The sequence below is a fragment of the Drosophila ananassae genome, chromosome 3R, assembly GCF_017639315.1.
Source record: "Drosophila ananassae strain 14024-0371.13 chromosome 3R, ASM1763931v2, whole genome shotgun sequence".
Classification (NCBI taxonomy): domain Eukaryota; kingdom Metazoa; phylum Arthropoda; class Insecta; order Diptera; family Drosophilidae; genus Drosophila; species Drosophila ananassae.
Window position 1 is genome coordinate 9,808,058 of NC_057930.1, and position 13,264 is coordinate 9,821,321.

General features: G+C 42.0%; 2 protein-coding genes across 8 annotated transcripts in view; both read left to right on the forward strand.

The window, feature by feature from the left end:
* LOC6506028 (calcium/calmodulin-dependent 3',5'-cyclic nucleotide phosphodiesterase 1) overlaps positions 1–13,264 on the forward strand; it is an 89,832-nt gene that overhangs the window by 65,477 nt on the left and 11,091 nt on the right. For 2 of the 7 annotated variants that reach the window (XM_032455046.1, XM_014905041.2), the window contains 5 exons: positions 527–811; positions 2,555–3,161; positions 3,279–3,392; positions 3,871–3,933; positions 5,557–6,126. In XM_032455046.1, the coding sequence (XP_032310937.1) occupies positions 527–811; positions 2,555–3,161; positions 3,279–3,392; positions 3,871–3,933; positions 5,557–6,126 (1,639 nt within the window). Of the gene's footprint in view, positions 1–526; positions 812–2,554; positions 3,162–3,278; positions 3,393–3,870; positions 3,934–5,553; positions 6,127–13,264 lie in introns of all 7 variants that reach the window. The other 5 variants (XM_032455047.1, XM_014905035.3, XM_014905039.3 and 2 more) reach the window with 4 other exon arrangements.
* On the forward strand, positions 6,888–8,734 carry LOC6506032 (polycomb protein esc). The gene is made up of 4 exons (XM_001965049.4): positions 6,888–7,130; positions 7,216–7,355; positions 7,420–7,591; positions 7,649–8,734. The coding sequence occupies exons 1-4, from the start codon at positions 7,077–7,079 to the stop codon at positions 8,558–8,560; spliced, it is 1,278 nt and encodes a 425-aa protein (XP_001965085.1). The 5' UTR covers positions 6,888–7,076; the 3' UTR covers positions 8,561–8,734.

Sequence of the window (13,264 nt, forward strand, 5' to 3'; positions counted from 1 at the left end):
GAAACTACAATGCTTTAGTTTGAGGTAAAGGTTACCATTGCGAATCACTAAGAAATCACTAAGAATCCTAAGAAAATGTTTCGTATCCTTTCGGCAAAGAAACAAACAAAATACACAACACAAATACACTTTGGCTAAGCCCGAGAGCATTAGAAATGGGGATTTCCAGAAAGTGAAAGACAACAAAAGGATTTAGGGCTCACGTAGATGGGAACACAAGCGGGGCTACTATAGTTTGAATACTGATTGGCATTGCCACTCCCAGGGACCTGTTGGAACCGACACACAGATAAATAGATACATTTATGCACTGAAGAAAAAAGTGTCTTTAAAAAATGTTTTTCATGAGCAAGATTTTTTTACGGATTTTAAACCAGTATCTTTTTAACAATATATTCCTATATTTAAAAATATTTAAGATACATTATATTATAGTCTATAGTCTTGTTTAATTTCTCCAAGTGCCCTTAACAAGTATCTGTGAAAACCCGTAAACTAAACTTAATTTTTTGCATCTCATTTGCAGTTGCCAGCACGCCGGAGAGTTTGCCCAGCAAGCGGGACGAGAGCAGCGTTGGGTCGGGCACCGCCGGCGGAAGCGGAAGTGGTAGCGGTAGTAGTGGTGCCATACCAGGCAGTGGTGCAGCGAGTGGATTAACTGGAAGCGGACCTGGTGCTGGTTCTGGTACCGCTGCGGCAGTTGGTGGAGCAGGTGGCGGAGTTACTACTCCCGGACAAGAGGCAGCCAGTCCCACGGTCACCGAGTTTACAGGCAGCGGCTCAAATGCGACAATAAATGGTCAAGTGGCAAGTAAGTAGAGAGAGACCAGCTCCTGGCCATGTTTGTGGTCTTTTTTGCATATTTCATCATCTGATCCGTACAGGGACAACGGGAGGTTGAGAGCCTGGGAGGTATTTTAATTTTCATTTTAAGCTACCGCAACGCTTGTACTTCACTTTTATAATCCGGCAGCCGGGTATTCTGCACCAGCTGTGGAGATTTCGGTGGCTAAGTCAGCTCGACATGGCACGGAAAATGCGGGAATTCATCTAGAGTGCTTTAGGGGCAGTGCCAGGATTAGAGATGCATTGTCTAATTACAAATGCATCTCAGCGTGTTTTTCCTAATTAGTTGGGCAAATTCGTTTTTAATTGCAGTGTTGAGAAAAATAAATAAAAACCTTAACACAATTATAAAGGGTTAAAGTTGACCTTTTTATATTAAAATTTTAAGAGATAATAATGTCTCTGAGAATGTAATGTTATGGCTGCCATTTTTCAGGAATTAAACCAAAAACCTTTAGGAACTCCTTAGGTTCTTAGCAAACTTCCTCTGACAGCTCCACTATCTTAAGCATTCTTGGGCCAAGATTGATGGGCGTACATCGATCATGTTACCAGTCGCGAAACGCACTTTATTTGGCCATAAGAGACCATTTAATTGCCAACAATTTCCACTTGGCCGTAAGCTGAAGCCAGGTGATGTGGGGTCAGCCAGCTCAGCAAAACATTGTGGGGGCAAATGGAGCGTTGAACGTCATTAAGGACGTGAAGAGTTGCCAGTAAAATGAGCATAAAACATTTCATCCCAAAAACTCGAGAATCCGAGTCGATAAAGACTCTGCCGGCGTATCTAGCAGTTAAGCGAAGGAATCTCGGGTGTAACATAAATTTAAGTGCAGCATAAAGCGGGTTTTATGACTGCTACCGTCACCTTTTTCCTCCGAGGTGCTCCGAACTTGCACTGTCAAAATAAATGGAATGCAGTTAAGATTCCCCGCCCACCCAGCCAAGTCAGACAAGCCAAGCAGGATGGTGTGGTGTTTGCAGATAGATTGCCGCAGGACTTTTTGCGCTCTGCGTCCTGCTTCGGCACTTGACAAACACGAGCAGATAAATCCTTTGCACTTTTTCGACACACCCGGCCACCCGGCCACCCGGCCAGGCAGCTTAGAGCAAACATAGGATGAGGCCACTCAGCCATCGACCAAGAGGGGATTCAAGATGGCTAAGATGGGGCCAAGCGGGGCTAAGGGAGAGTGTGGTGCTTAAGGGCATGGCCCTCCCAGAAGGAACTTCTTCAAGGGCTTTTATTTCGCTGCTCGTTAAGCTTTCTCCCTTCACTTCTGGGGTTAAACTAAATAAAGAATTGTATGCTACAATGGCCTTAAATGATGGGAATAAAATATTGATTTCTTGTCGATACTATCAAAAGATTTTTTTCTCACCCAAAAGAGGAGGGAACAGTGGTAAAAATTGATTATTATTTTTAATAAAATATATGATAAAAAAAACATTAAAATTGAATGCCAATTTAATTGTTAATATAAATTTTTGGACAATAATCTTTAAGAAACTGAAAGAATCAAGGTTTAAAATATATATATTTTTTTTCTCGATCCACTGTTCCTTTTTTTCGAACCCCTTGCAAGCTTCATTAGATCCCAGTAGGATCGTAATCAATGTGTCAATAGTGAAAGCAAAAAGTAACTAAACAAACAGCCCTTAACTAAATCAATTTCTCCTTTCTGTGCACCCAACGAAACTTTTGCAGGACACGGCTCACTGACGATTATACGCCGCACAAATAGCCGTAACTTTACGCAAATCGACTCCCAGCAGACCACCCAGCAGCAGCTAGCATCCCCATCAGCCACCGTTTCCAGCAGCAGCACCACCGCCACCACTGGGGTACCACTTCACGGCCAGACGCCGATCAGCGAGCCACTTGCGGATCGTTTGGGCTTCCGATCTGGGAGCAACGGATCAGCAGCGTCTGCCGGCCATCAGGTGTCATTCGCCGGTTCAGGACCGGGAGCATCCGCCAGTGCCAGTGCCATAGCCATCGCCGCCGCCAAAATGCAACCATCATCGCCGAATGCCACCAACTATATACCCGACAATATTGGCAGCTCGTCGGCCAATTTGTCGCAATTGGAAATGAAATCGTGTCGCGAATCGGCGGACGTTACAAATACTACCAATCAATCGATCAATGCCGGTGCCGTGTGTACCTTCTCTCGGGGGGAGGCGGCCCTGCCCCAGGGCGATTCGGGACACTCGGAGTCGCCCTCGAATCTCTCGTTCAACGCCGGAATATGGGAAACGGAGAGTTTGCCGGCCGTCGATACGCCAGATGCCCTTAATAAAGCGGCGGGAAGGTAAGTGAACCATTTAGTTTTTTGGTTTATTATTGTTTATTTTTAATTTTTTATTTTGTATTAATTCTACAAATAATAGGAACCCTAAAAACTAATAAAATGTTTGTTAACCCACAGAATACGCAGTCTTCTCCGCCGCATGGATCACGAGACCGTGGCCTACGAGGACATGCAGCGCAATCTGCATTATGCGGCTCGAGTTCTCGAGGCCGTCTTCATTGACGAATCAAGGTAGGTGAAAGTAAAAACCCTTTGATATTGAAACCATCTCCCAAAAAAATCCAAATACTTTCCAAGCAACTTGGGATAACGTATCGAATCGATCGTAGGACAACTTTGCTTCAGCTTGGGCTTCTTTTCGGGCCCCAACGAATTGGTTTAGGCTTTGTAACGTATTTTGTGTAGGTTCCATTCTTATAAAAGCTGCGTAGTTTCAAAATTTTGGATTTGCACTCAAGGCAAGCTTTTCGCCGTAAAAAATAATCAAAATAAAAGCGACCATTTTACATCTGAAATCATCTAACTCTGCAATCGGATAGCCAAAAAAAAATGAACAAGATCCTCCTAAACCTATATTTAAGACTTGATTTTCATCTATGTGGCCTTTTAATTACCTATTATATCTATGTAAACATATATCTGAATATTTTTCTTTTTATATCCGTTTCTGTTACTGTTACTGTGTGTGTGTATCTGTGTTAATGAGCAGAAGCCCCACATCAGGTAAAACAAAGTTGGGGCAGATTGCGTCCTCATCCGTTGAGAGCGAAGAGTAAGTTTTCCCATCGAGTCTAACTTGCGCTTTGGTTTTGTCGTTAACTCTGTTGATTTTTAAGTCTAACATCTCTCTTCTAAAAAATAAAAAAGTATTTAAATCCATATCCGAAGCGCGCCCACATAAAAATCCAAGAAAAACCAATCCACCCAACCAAACCAAAAACTACTACTATTCACCTATCTCACCTATTTTCTTCTTCCAACTTTCTACCTACTTCTATATCATACTTTGTAGTGCTCTCTTCAGTTCAAGTATTTCGAAAATCAAGATCTATACATTGCCTTGCTAAAAAAAAAATACAATAAACTATAGTTCATCGTCATTACCTATTTTAACCACTCTTTCTGTCTTCTATCTACTATCTTCCATCAAATCCATCATCATCATTTTAAAGTTTGCAGAGATCGCGTAATTCTTAGCCTAGCTATCGTAAAGTAACGTATAAACTGTGTACTTATCTACTTCGGTATCTGAGAATTAACTAAGTTATGGTCAAGACCCCAGAACACCGTCCTCTAACCAGTTCGCAGCACCGTATTACTTAACTATTGAAGTACTGTTCCTAACTCATTTCACCTGTCTCTCTGTCTTCAAATCTCGGTGTCTCACTTTTTTGTGCTCGCCATTTCTCTCCGTGTATCTGCATTTATTCTACTTCGTTCGATGGTTAACTCGCCAGATGGAATTCTCTGTGTATTTTTTTTTAAAAATCAAAAATGTACTCTTCTACTTCAGCTATAACTTCTCGCTATCAGTCTTCAAATTTTGGTTGAAATGGGCTGAATCAATTTTTAAGGGTTAATTTCTTGAAAATGCAAAGCAACTTCAAAATACTTTTTAAAAGAAGATCTTTTTTGAATTTTGTTGGCCATTTTTGTACTAGTTTTTGAAAGCTTTCTTAAGCCCGGAATTTTGGTTTGCTTTTCAGCCACAGAAGGAAAATCAGCCACAATACAAGACCAATGCATCAGAGAATTTTTATTATTTACCACACATTCAATTAAATCCCTTAACCCCCTGCGTATATGGAAGTTTTTTCGTGTGTGTCACATAAATTATTTAAGTTCTTCAACCGAAAACACACGCATTTAACACGACTCTTCGATTTACATAGCCAAGTGAGGTTGGATTGCAGTTTCCCATTTATTTTTTGGCAACAAAATGCAAAGTTTTGGTTAACTTTGCTTCCCATTAGGTTGCAGAACCTAATATTTGTTTGATATAAATATTTAAAAAACGATATACCTTTTTGCTGATTTTGTAATTTGCGGCATATTTTTTGGCTTTCTTCGCGGGAAATGGACCTAAACCCCTAACCCTACTAAACCTTAAAGCTTTACCACAATCTCTCAACTGATGTTCTATTTATATATTTTTTCTTTCTATTGCAAAAACTATTTTCTAAAAACAAAAAAAAATCATAAAAATAAAAACTCTCATCCAAAATACACAAAAACAACAATCAAAATGAATGCAATGCAACAACAACGTGTCTCGTAACTAAAAATTGTCATTTGCACTGGTTTGCTGATATTCACTGACAACTGCTGGGCGGCGAAACACTTGACCGTCGTCCTTTGGATTCAACATCCTTCCGTTGGAAAAACTGTCCAGCAGAGAGGGCTGCAATGGAAATTGCAAGAATCTGAATTGCAGTCGCCATAGCCACGGGAGGGATGATCAGCAGCAGGATAACAATAATTCGAACAGCAGCTGCAGTCTGCAGAAGCCGGAGGAGAAGTCCGGAGAAGAGGTGGCCGCTGGAGGTGGAGCGCCGCCAGAGCCGGGAGACAATCAGGAGGAGGGTGGAGGTCAAATAGAGAGCCGCACCAAGGGCGTTTCGCTGGCACCTCAAACCCATGGCGGACCCACTGGCCCGCCGCCTCCGGAGGCCCCAGCACCCACCCAAAGCTCCACCACCACGTCAGCCCCCACCAGCAAATTACAGCCAGCTCTGGAAACTGTAAGGGAATCAGTAATGGAGGAGAGCTCGGCCAAAGATGCGACTTTGAAACCTGCAACCACACCCTCATCCACACCCACAACCACAGCCACTGGGACACCCACATCCACAGCGGCGGCGGGAAGTGTTGTTGCCAGCAGTTGTAGCAGTAATCCAGCAACCGTGCACCGGCAGCGCCGCCTGAGGACTCCCACCTGGGCCAGGTCCATGTCGACGAACAAAACGTACTTGAAAAATGATTTCTTTCTAATCTAACAACTGTTATTTTCCGTTTTCCGTTCGTTCGATTTGCGTTTTTGATTTAATGTTTGCGTTAACAACCAACCAACACAGCTCCAGAATGAAATACTCTATATAACTCTGTCTCTCTATCTCTATCTCCTATATATCTCTATCTCTATCTGTCTGCTGACCTCTGTCTGCGATTTCCACTGCTGTAATCTTCTGTCTAGCCTCTGTCCCCTTCCGAAAATTTAAAATTGCTCGCATCTTTTGTAAATATCTATATTTTGTATAGAAAAAAAACAAAGTTATAAATTAAACACTTGTTCTGTTCCCCACCCGCGCTCTCTGCGTAATTGTAAATGTTCCTCAAAGTGAATTTTGTCTAAATTCTGACTGTTACATAATGAAAAGCCAAAAAGTAGGAAATTGAATTTAAGCAACAATTATTTTTGTTAAGAAGTCTTAAATTTAAACTTAAAAAGGCATTTAATTATTTTTTAATCAGTTTCCTACTTATTTGGCTAGAATTCGCTTATTTTGTTCTCTAATGTTATTGTGTACATAAATGTTACCATTTTCTTACATCAAATGAACCCATGGCATGTCCTTTGTCCTAAAACTATGTTTAATCGTTTCTCTAAATAAACTAGCTTGAGCATGTGTTTTGTCATTCCTGGATTTCAAACTTTCAAATTCTTTGCGCTTCTTTCAAAATAATCGACTTATCGATTGGTGATCGTAACCATGTGGCTACACTGTGGCCAAGTAAGACCGTCCGCCGTGTCGGTATTTATCGCGATCGAGAGCAACGGTCAGACTATTGCCGCCAAAAGTGATTATAAACATTTTAGCATTGTTTAAAGATTTTTTCGAGCGGAAACTAAAAGTTTTTTGGCATCGAGTGCTTAATTGGCAGCTCTGATAAGCTAAAGCGTGCGCGGCATACGAAATGAGCAGTGATAAAGTGAAAAACGGCAACGATGACTCCGACGACTCATGTGGCGTAAGTAGCCAACCTAAAAACAAAACAGAAAAAAGCAAATGATAAATGGATGTGGAAAATGATAATTAATGATGCCTTTGGACAGGATGAGTCGGCCAGTTATACGACCAATAGCACCACATCGCGCAGCAAGTCGCCATCCGCCTCCAGCACGCGGAGCAAACGGCGTGGACGCCGGAGCACCAAATCCTCGAAACCAAAGAATCGGGCGGCCTACAAATACGAGTAAGTTGCGACTAAACAAGCCGGAATCACTATTTTTCATTCATATGTGCGTATATACTTCAAGCACACACGTGAAGGAGAACCATGGAGCCAACATTTTCGGCGTGGCCTTCAATACTTTGCTGGGCAAGGAGGAGCCCCAAGTATTTGCCACTGCCGGCAGCAATCGGGTGACTGTCTACGAATGCCCTCGTCAGGGAGGGATGCAGCTGCTTCATTGCTATGCCGATCCGGATGTGAGTTGACCAATACAAAGCAACTAAAGAGAAGTACGAATACCTTACCATTTCCAGCCCGATGAAGTTTTCTACACCTGTGCCTGGTCCTACGACCTAAAATCCTCAGCGCCGCTCTTAGCTGCGGCTGGATACCGTGGTGTAATCCGTGTCATCGACGTGGAGCAAAACGAGGCGGTGGGAAACTACATCGGACATGGACAAGCCATCAATGAGCTAAAGTTCCATCCTCACAAGCTGCAGTTGCTTCTTTCGGGCAGCAAAGATCATGCGATTAGGTTGTGGAACATCCAGACGCACGTCTGTATCGCCATTCTAGGTGGCGTCGAGGGACATCGCGACGAGGTGCTATCCATAGACTTCAATATGCGCGGAGATCGCATCGTGTCCAGCGGTATGGATCATTCCTTGAAGCTGTGGTGCCTGAACACCCAAGAGTTTCAGCACAAGATCGAGCTGTCCAACACTTTCAGCCAAGAGAAGTCCACATTGCCGTTCCCCACCGTCACAAAGCATTTTCCGGACTTTTCCACGAGGGATATTCACCGGAATTATGTGGACTGCGTTCAGTGGTTCGGCAACTTTGTGCTGTCCAAGTCCTGCGAGAATGCCATCGTCTGCTGGAAGCCGGGACAACTGCACCAGAGCTTCGAGCAGGTGAAGCCCAGCGATTCGTCCTGCACGATTATTGCAGAGTTCGAGTACGACGAGTGTGAGATATGGTTCGTGAGATTTGGCTTTAATCCCTGGCAGAAGGTGATTGCCCTTGGCAACCAGCAGGGAAATGTCTACGTTTGGGAGCTGGACCCTAGTGATCCGGAGGGCGCGCACATGACCACTCTGCAGAACCTGCGCAGTGTCTCCACCGTACGCCAGATCGCCTTCTCCCGAGACGCCAGTGTCCTTGTTTACGTGTGCGATGATGCTACAGTCTGGCGATGGAATCGCAGACAAGCCACCGCTCTCTAACGAACACATTCTAAGTAACCACGCACACCAAATCTCATGTGGCCAAAACTTACTCCATTTCCCCAAAACTAGTTACTAAGAAATACAACTAAGAACTTATAATTTCTAAAAAAAGAAAACTGATTTGTTGTTTTAAATGTGGAATATTATTAAGTGCTATGTTTTGCAAAAATTCTTCAAATGTCTTTTAAAATACATGGCTAAATTATGTTTAAAAATAACATTTTTAAACCAGGGATTAAGGTTTTTCTTTGTTCATTTTTTGTACATCTTAAATCTTGCAAATGTCAGCACTTTAAGCCATGCAAACGTCTTTATGTTGGACGACGGTCCCCAGTTGGCCATTTCTAATTGTGGAACAAAGAACAGCTTCGCATAACAAATGGCTTCCAATTGCTACGTCATTTATATGCATTGCTGCATTGGCGACGACGAGCTCCAATCTGCTGTCGGACAGCTGAATGTGTGGAAATTGAAACTGCCAACGGGAGTTCGGGATGAGTGAGTAACCCAGCGGCGGTGGCGGTAACGGTGGTGGAGAGCAATCCCTGACAGCAGCCATAACAGCTCCCAGCAGACTGATTAAGCGGGCAAAGTCCCACAATGATTTGCGCCATACCCTCGCCGCTGAACTGTTATTGAACGCGTTGGCCTGATGAAAGTGCAGCCAAGTTGGATTGGCCATTTCTCTGTTTCTATCATGGCATTCAGTGGTATAGGTAATGGAAGTTTATGAAAATGGCGCTGGTTCTCTTGTGATGGAAATGGCCCAAACGCTGATGGGTCTCAATTCTAGGATGATATTCTGAAACATTTCGGGCATAGCAGGCATAAACTGAAATTTATGAAAAAGGTTTATTAAGGTAAATAAAGTAGATGCAGATGGAAAAAATGCAGATGGCGTTTTTTAGGGGGCTTTTTTATGGCCTATTGGCGAGTAAAGTGTGGCCATTAGCGCCATGTTTTGTGGCAGCATAAAAGGTGTATTTTTAGAAATTAAGGGTAGAAAAAGGATGTTTAACTCCTCAATACAAATAAATAATTAAGTTAAAATCTGTTTCCAGTGGATCTTATAGGGTATTTCTTATACCTGTACCATATATCAATTTTTTTACCCACAACTATTATCCTTGAATGGGTTCAGCATCTTCTTTGTTTGACGTTCGTTGACCGAACTCCTTTTATCTCCGATTCCAGCCCCAACTCCTTTTTTTCTGGTGGCTCTGAGTAATTAGCTTAAATTGGTTTGGAACGAAAGCAAACGACTTGCCATCGGCATTAAGTTGTCGAAGGACTATTCCGAGAATTGGTATTGGGTTTAGCCTTGACACGCAAAGTCAGAGATAATCCCGAACCATTGTTCTAGTTTTGTTTGGCACGCCGCCTCACCGAGGTATCCATAAATTAAATTCAATATCGAAGGCACTTTTGGGGAGGAGTGGGGAGCGAGTACCATACGCGGTACTCCACGTTCCAGCAGCTGCATTATGTTTGTCGTATTGTACTTGTATATGTCTGTCTGTCTGTCCAGATGCGCCTCGGCCCCATCCTCGTCCTCCAGCTCCACCCACGTCCTGAGCTACGCCCGTCGCCACAGTCACATCCACGACGACGACTACAGCAATAAGCGACGAATCATCCGCTTGCGGTTTGTCTAACCCTTCATCCTCCCAAGCCTCCAGCTCGTCTGTGTTGATGTCCTTGCACAAGCACTGGGGAAAAATTTAAGTTTAACAAAATCATTTATTTTAAAAATTAAATAAAAATAATATAAAGGCCGGAACTAATCAGATAAAAATATTAAAATAATTATATACTTTTTAGGCAGTTTCTGAATATTTTTTAAACTTATATTAACTAACAAAGCCAAAATAAGAAATTCTAAAATTTTGTAAAGTTTAAACCCATTATTTGATTGGTTCTGTCCAGTCATCTTCTTATATATTTCAAATAAAATTCACGGATACATTAATTCTCATTTAAAAAGTTCTAAGAAAAAAAAGTTATTCTTAAAGTGTTTAATTTATACTTTTTCCAAGTGCATCTTTATGTGTGATAACTTGTGCTGTCATTTTGTGGTTGCTCACTTGCAAAATACGCAATTACCCGCACCCTGCACTCCTATATCCCAATCCTCTCCAGCACCACAATACCCACATACCATACCATACCATACCATAGATGATGATTTGCGCCTCCCGCTTGTCGGTCCAAAAATTAATCAAGCCAATCAGAATCAAGAAGAAGAATCAAGAAGAATCAGAATAAGCCAAGAGGCTGTCACTTTAATTCGGTTTTAAATGTGCCGGCGACAACGACGAAATTAGTTTAGCCCGTCAGTTGCGACGTCAAAGCCCGGAGTCACAAGTCACCCGGAGAACTACGACATCGGAGAAAGACAGAGGGACACTAAAAGCCCCCCAAATCGGGCCAAGTAAATCCCAGGCTTTTATTTTAGGCTCTTAAAAGGGGGGACATGGCTTACGCCCACTTCCGAATTATGAAGACAAATCGTCAAAAGAAGCCGATGCTAACAGCAGGTTTCAAAAAATAAACAAAAATAATACAAGAAAATGACTTCGATCTAGTGACAATGTTTGAAAGAATTAAGTTGCTTTAAAATATTTGTTTAAGGTGGTACTTTGTTAAGTCTCTTACTTTACCAAAAACAAATTTCATAATATATGATATATATTATTTATTGATAATATACAATGTAATATTCTATAGCTTACACTATCGCCCTTAAAAATTGCTCAAAAAAATCTACAAAAGTTTTCTTATCAGTACCGCCGTCACTGACGCATTTTTGGCTTTGTTTAATTATGATTAAAAGCCCAAAAAAAAGAGAAGAAAACAAATAATAATAAAAGTTTAAAAAATATACAAACGACAAGGTGCAGAAATCACAGGTTTTGTAAAAGTCGAGGTATATATCGTAGATATAGAAACTGTCATTGGTGTGCGTCGATGTGAGTGTCGTAATCATCGGGGCAGATATCTATTGTTGAAAATTAACAAATTAAATGCCATTTGCGGCTTCATTCATGCCGATAAAGTTGAAAATAAATTTTAAAGTGTCGGTTTCGGGTTCGGACTCTGAACACGCCCGCGGCGGCAATCGCGGCGGTTGAAAATTATGTGAAAAGTTGGCGAAAAAAAACAACCTGAATAAATACGAATAATACGAATTAATCACAATTAAAAGGGAAATATCTGCAATTATGCTGCAGAATCGGCAGAAACCAAGCAAGTAATTGGAAAATGTATCATTAATAGTCATTAACGGTGATTGGAAAAGTGGCGGAATGTGTCAGGTTCTATAGCTAAGTGATGTATGTGGAATATAATTAATGCGTTGGCAGAAGCGCCAGACCTATGTAGTAGTACCTGCAGTAAAAACCAATTAAAATTGCTAACCATATTCAAATGAGTCAGAGGATAGGGTGTCAGCGGTTTCAGCCACCACCCCCATTCGCCGGACGGACGGACGGACGGACGGAAATTGGGTCAACAGTCCACACCGAGGACCCATCCTATTGCCACCAAGTTAAAGGTTACTACTCAGAGTGCTCGACTGACTGGCTCGCTCATCAATCATCTTTTGGCGAGTACAATGGGAGTGACCCAAAAACAGGGAGCAAATAACCCCAGGACGACACCAGCCGCTGATATTCCGATATTACCCAATGCGAAAATCAATAACAAATGATGTTAACTGCCAATTTTTGCCACATCGGCAACTTACACTCCTGAGTAATGGCTGTCTCTGGAGGGAGTGGAGGGATTGCTGCGAGGGCTCTTAGGAAATGTATCCAAAATAGTCGCATCAAATGAAAGGACCTTCGGACCCCGACGCTGTTGTTGGACTATTAGGTCCTGTTTCCTGTGTCCTGTCTTCCGCTTTGGTGGTAATACAAAGCGAATACGCAGTTTAATCGCACAGAGCCGTGGGCGTACGTTGATAAGTGAGGGTGGATTGAAAAGTAATAGGGCTTAGCATTATTATTTTATGTTTTTTTTTTGTTGGATTAAGGATTGGACGAAGTGATAGAACGTTCTAGCTTTTATTCGAATATTATATTACTCTTCTGTTCTTTAATTTCTAAAATTTATATATTCTTCGGATCATATAATTCATAAAACTTTAAAAAACTCTCGAACATAATTAAAATTATTTCTCCATTTAAAATTTAAAAATTCCATCCGCCCTCGCCCAGTTTCTGTTGATCCTTGCTCTTGGCTTTTGTGCTCTATTACGCACATGTCCTTGTGGCCCGTCCATAAGCCCACCCACAGAATCTATAACTACAGGGATCGGGACGGATGAGGGTAATGGGACATGTGAGCCGATTTTCAGGACGAATTTTCAAAAAGCCAGCGCCGCCGACGACAACGACGACAACACAGAATCATTCGAACAAAACAAAGCTGTCAATTTGCCAGCAATTTCCCGTGTTCCGTCAATGGCGGTGATGACAACCAAGAATGCCACAAACAACAAAAAGAACAACAACACAAAACCTTGACAAAAACAAAAACAAAAACAACAACGACAAAACGCTTGAGGCATAAGCACAGGAAATTGCACGCATAACTATTAAGTAGCATGCTTCCCGAGGAAATGGTTGAAACACGTCAGGGGATAGGGATAGGAGGTGGATAGGAGCGGGAGAATATTTTGGGGAGAACCCCATTATCATT

Bases quoted from the DNA above. Each gene is read 5' to 3' on its own strand.
- LOC6506032 (XM_001965049.4), top strand. From the start codon at position 7,077: ATGAGCAGTGATAAAGTGAAAAACGGCAACGATGACTCCGACGACTCA. The intron at 7,356-7,419 runs GTAAGTTGCGAC...ATATACTTCAAG, and splicing joins CGGGCGGCCTACAAATACGA to CACACACGTGAAGGAGAACC. The intron at 7,592-7,648 runs GTGAGTTGACCA...TACCATTTCCAG, and splicing joins ATTGCTATGCCGATCCGGAT to CCCGATGAAGTTTTCTACAC.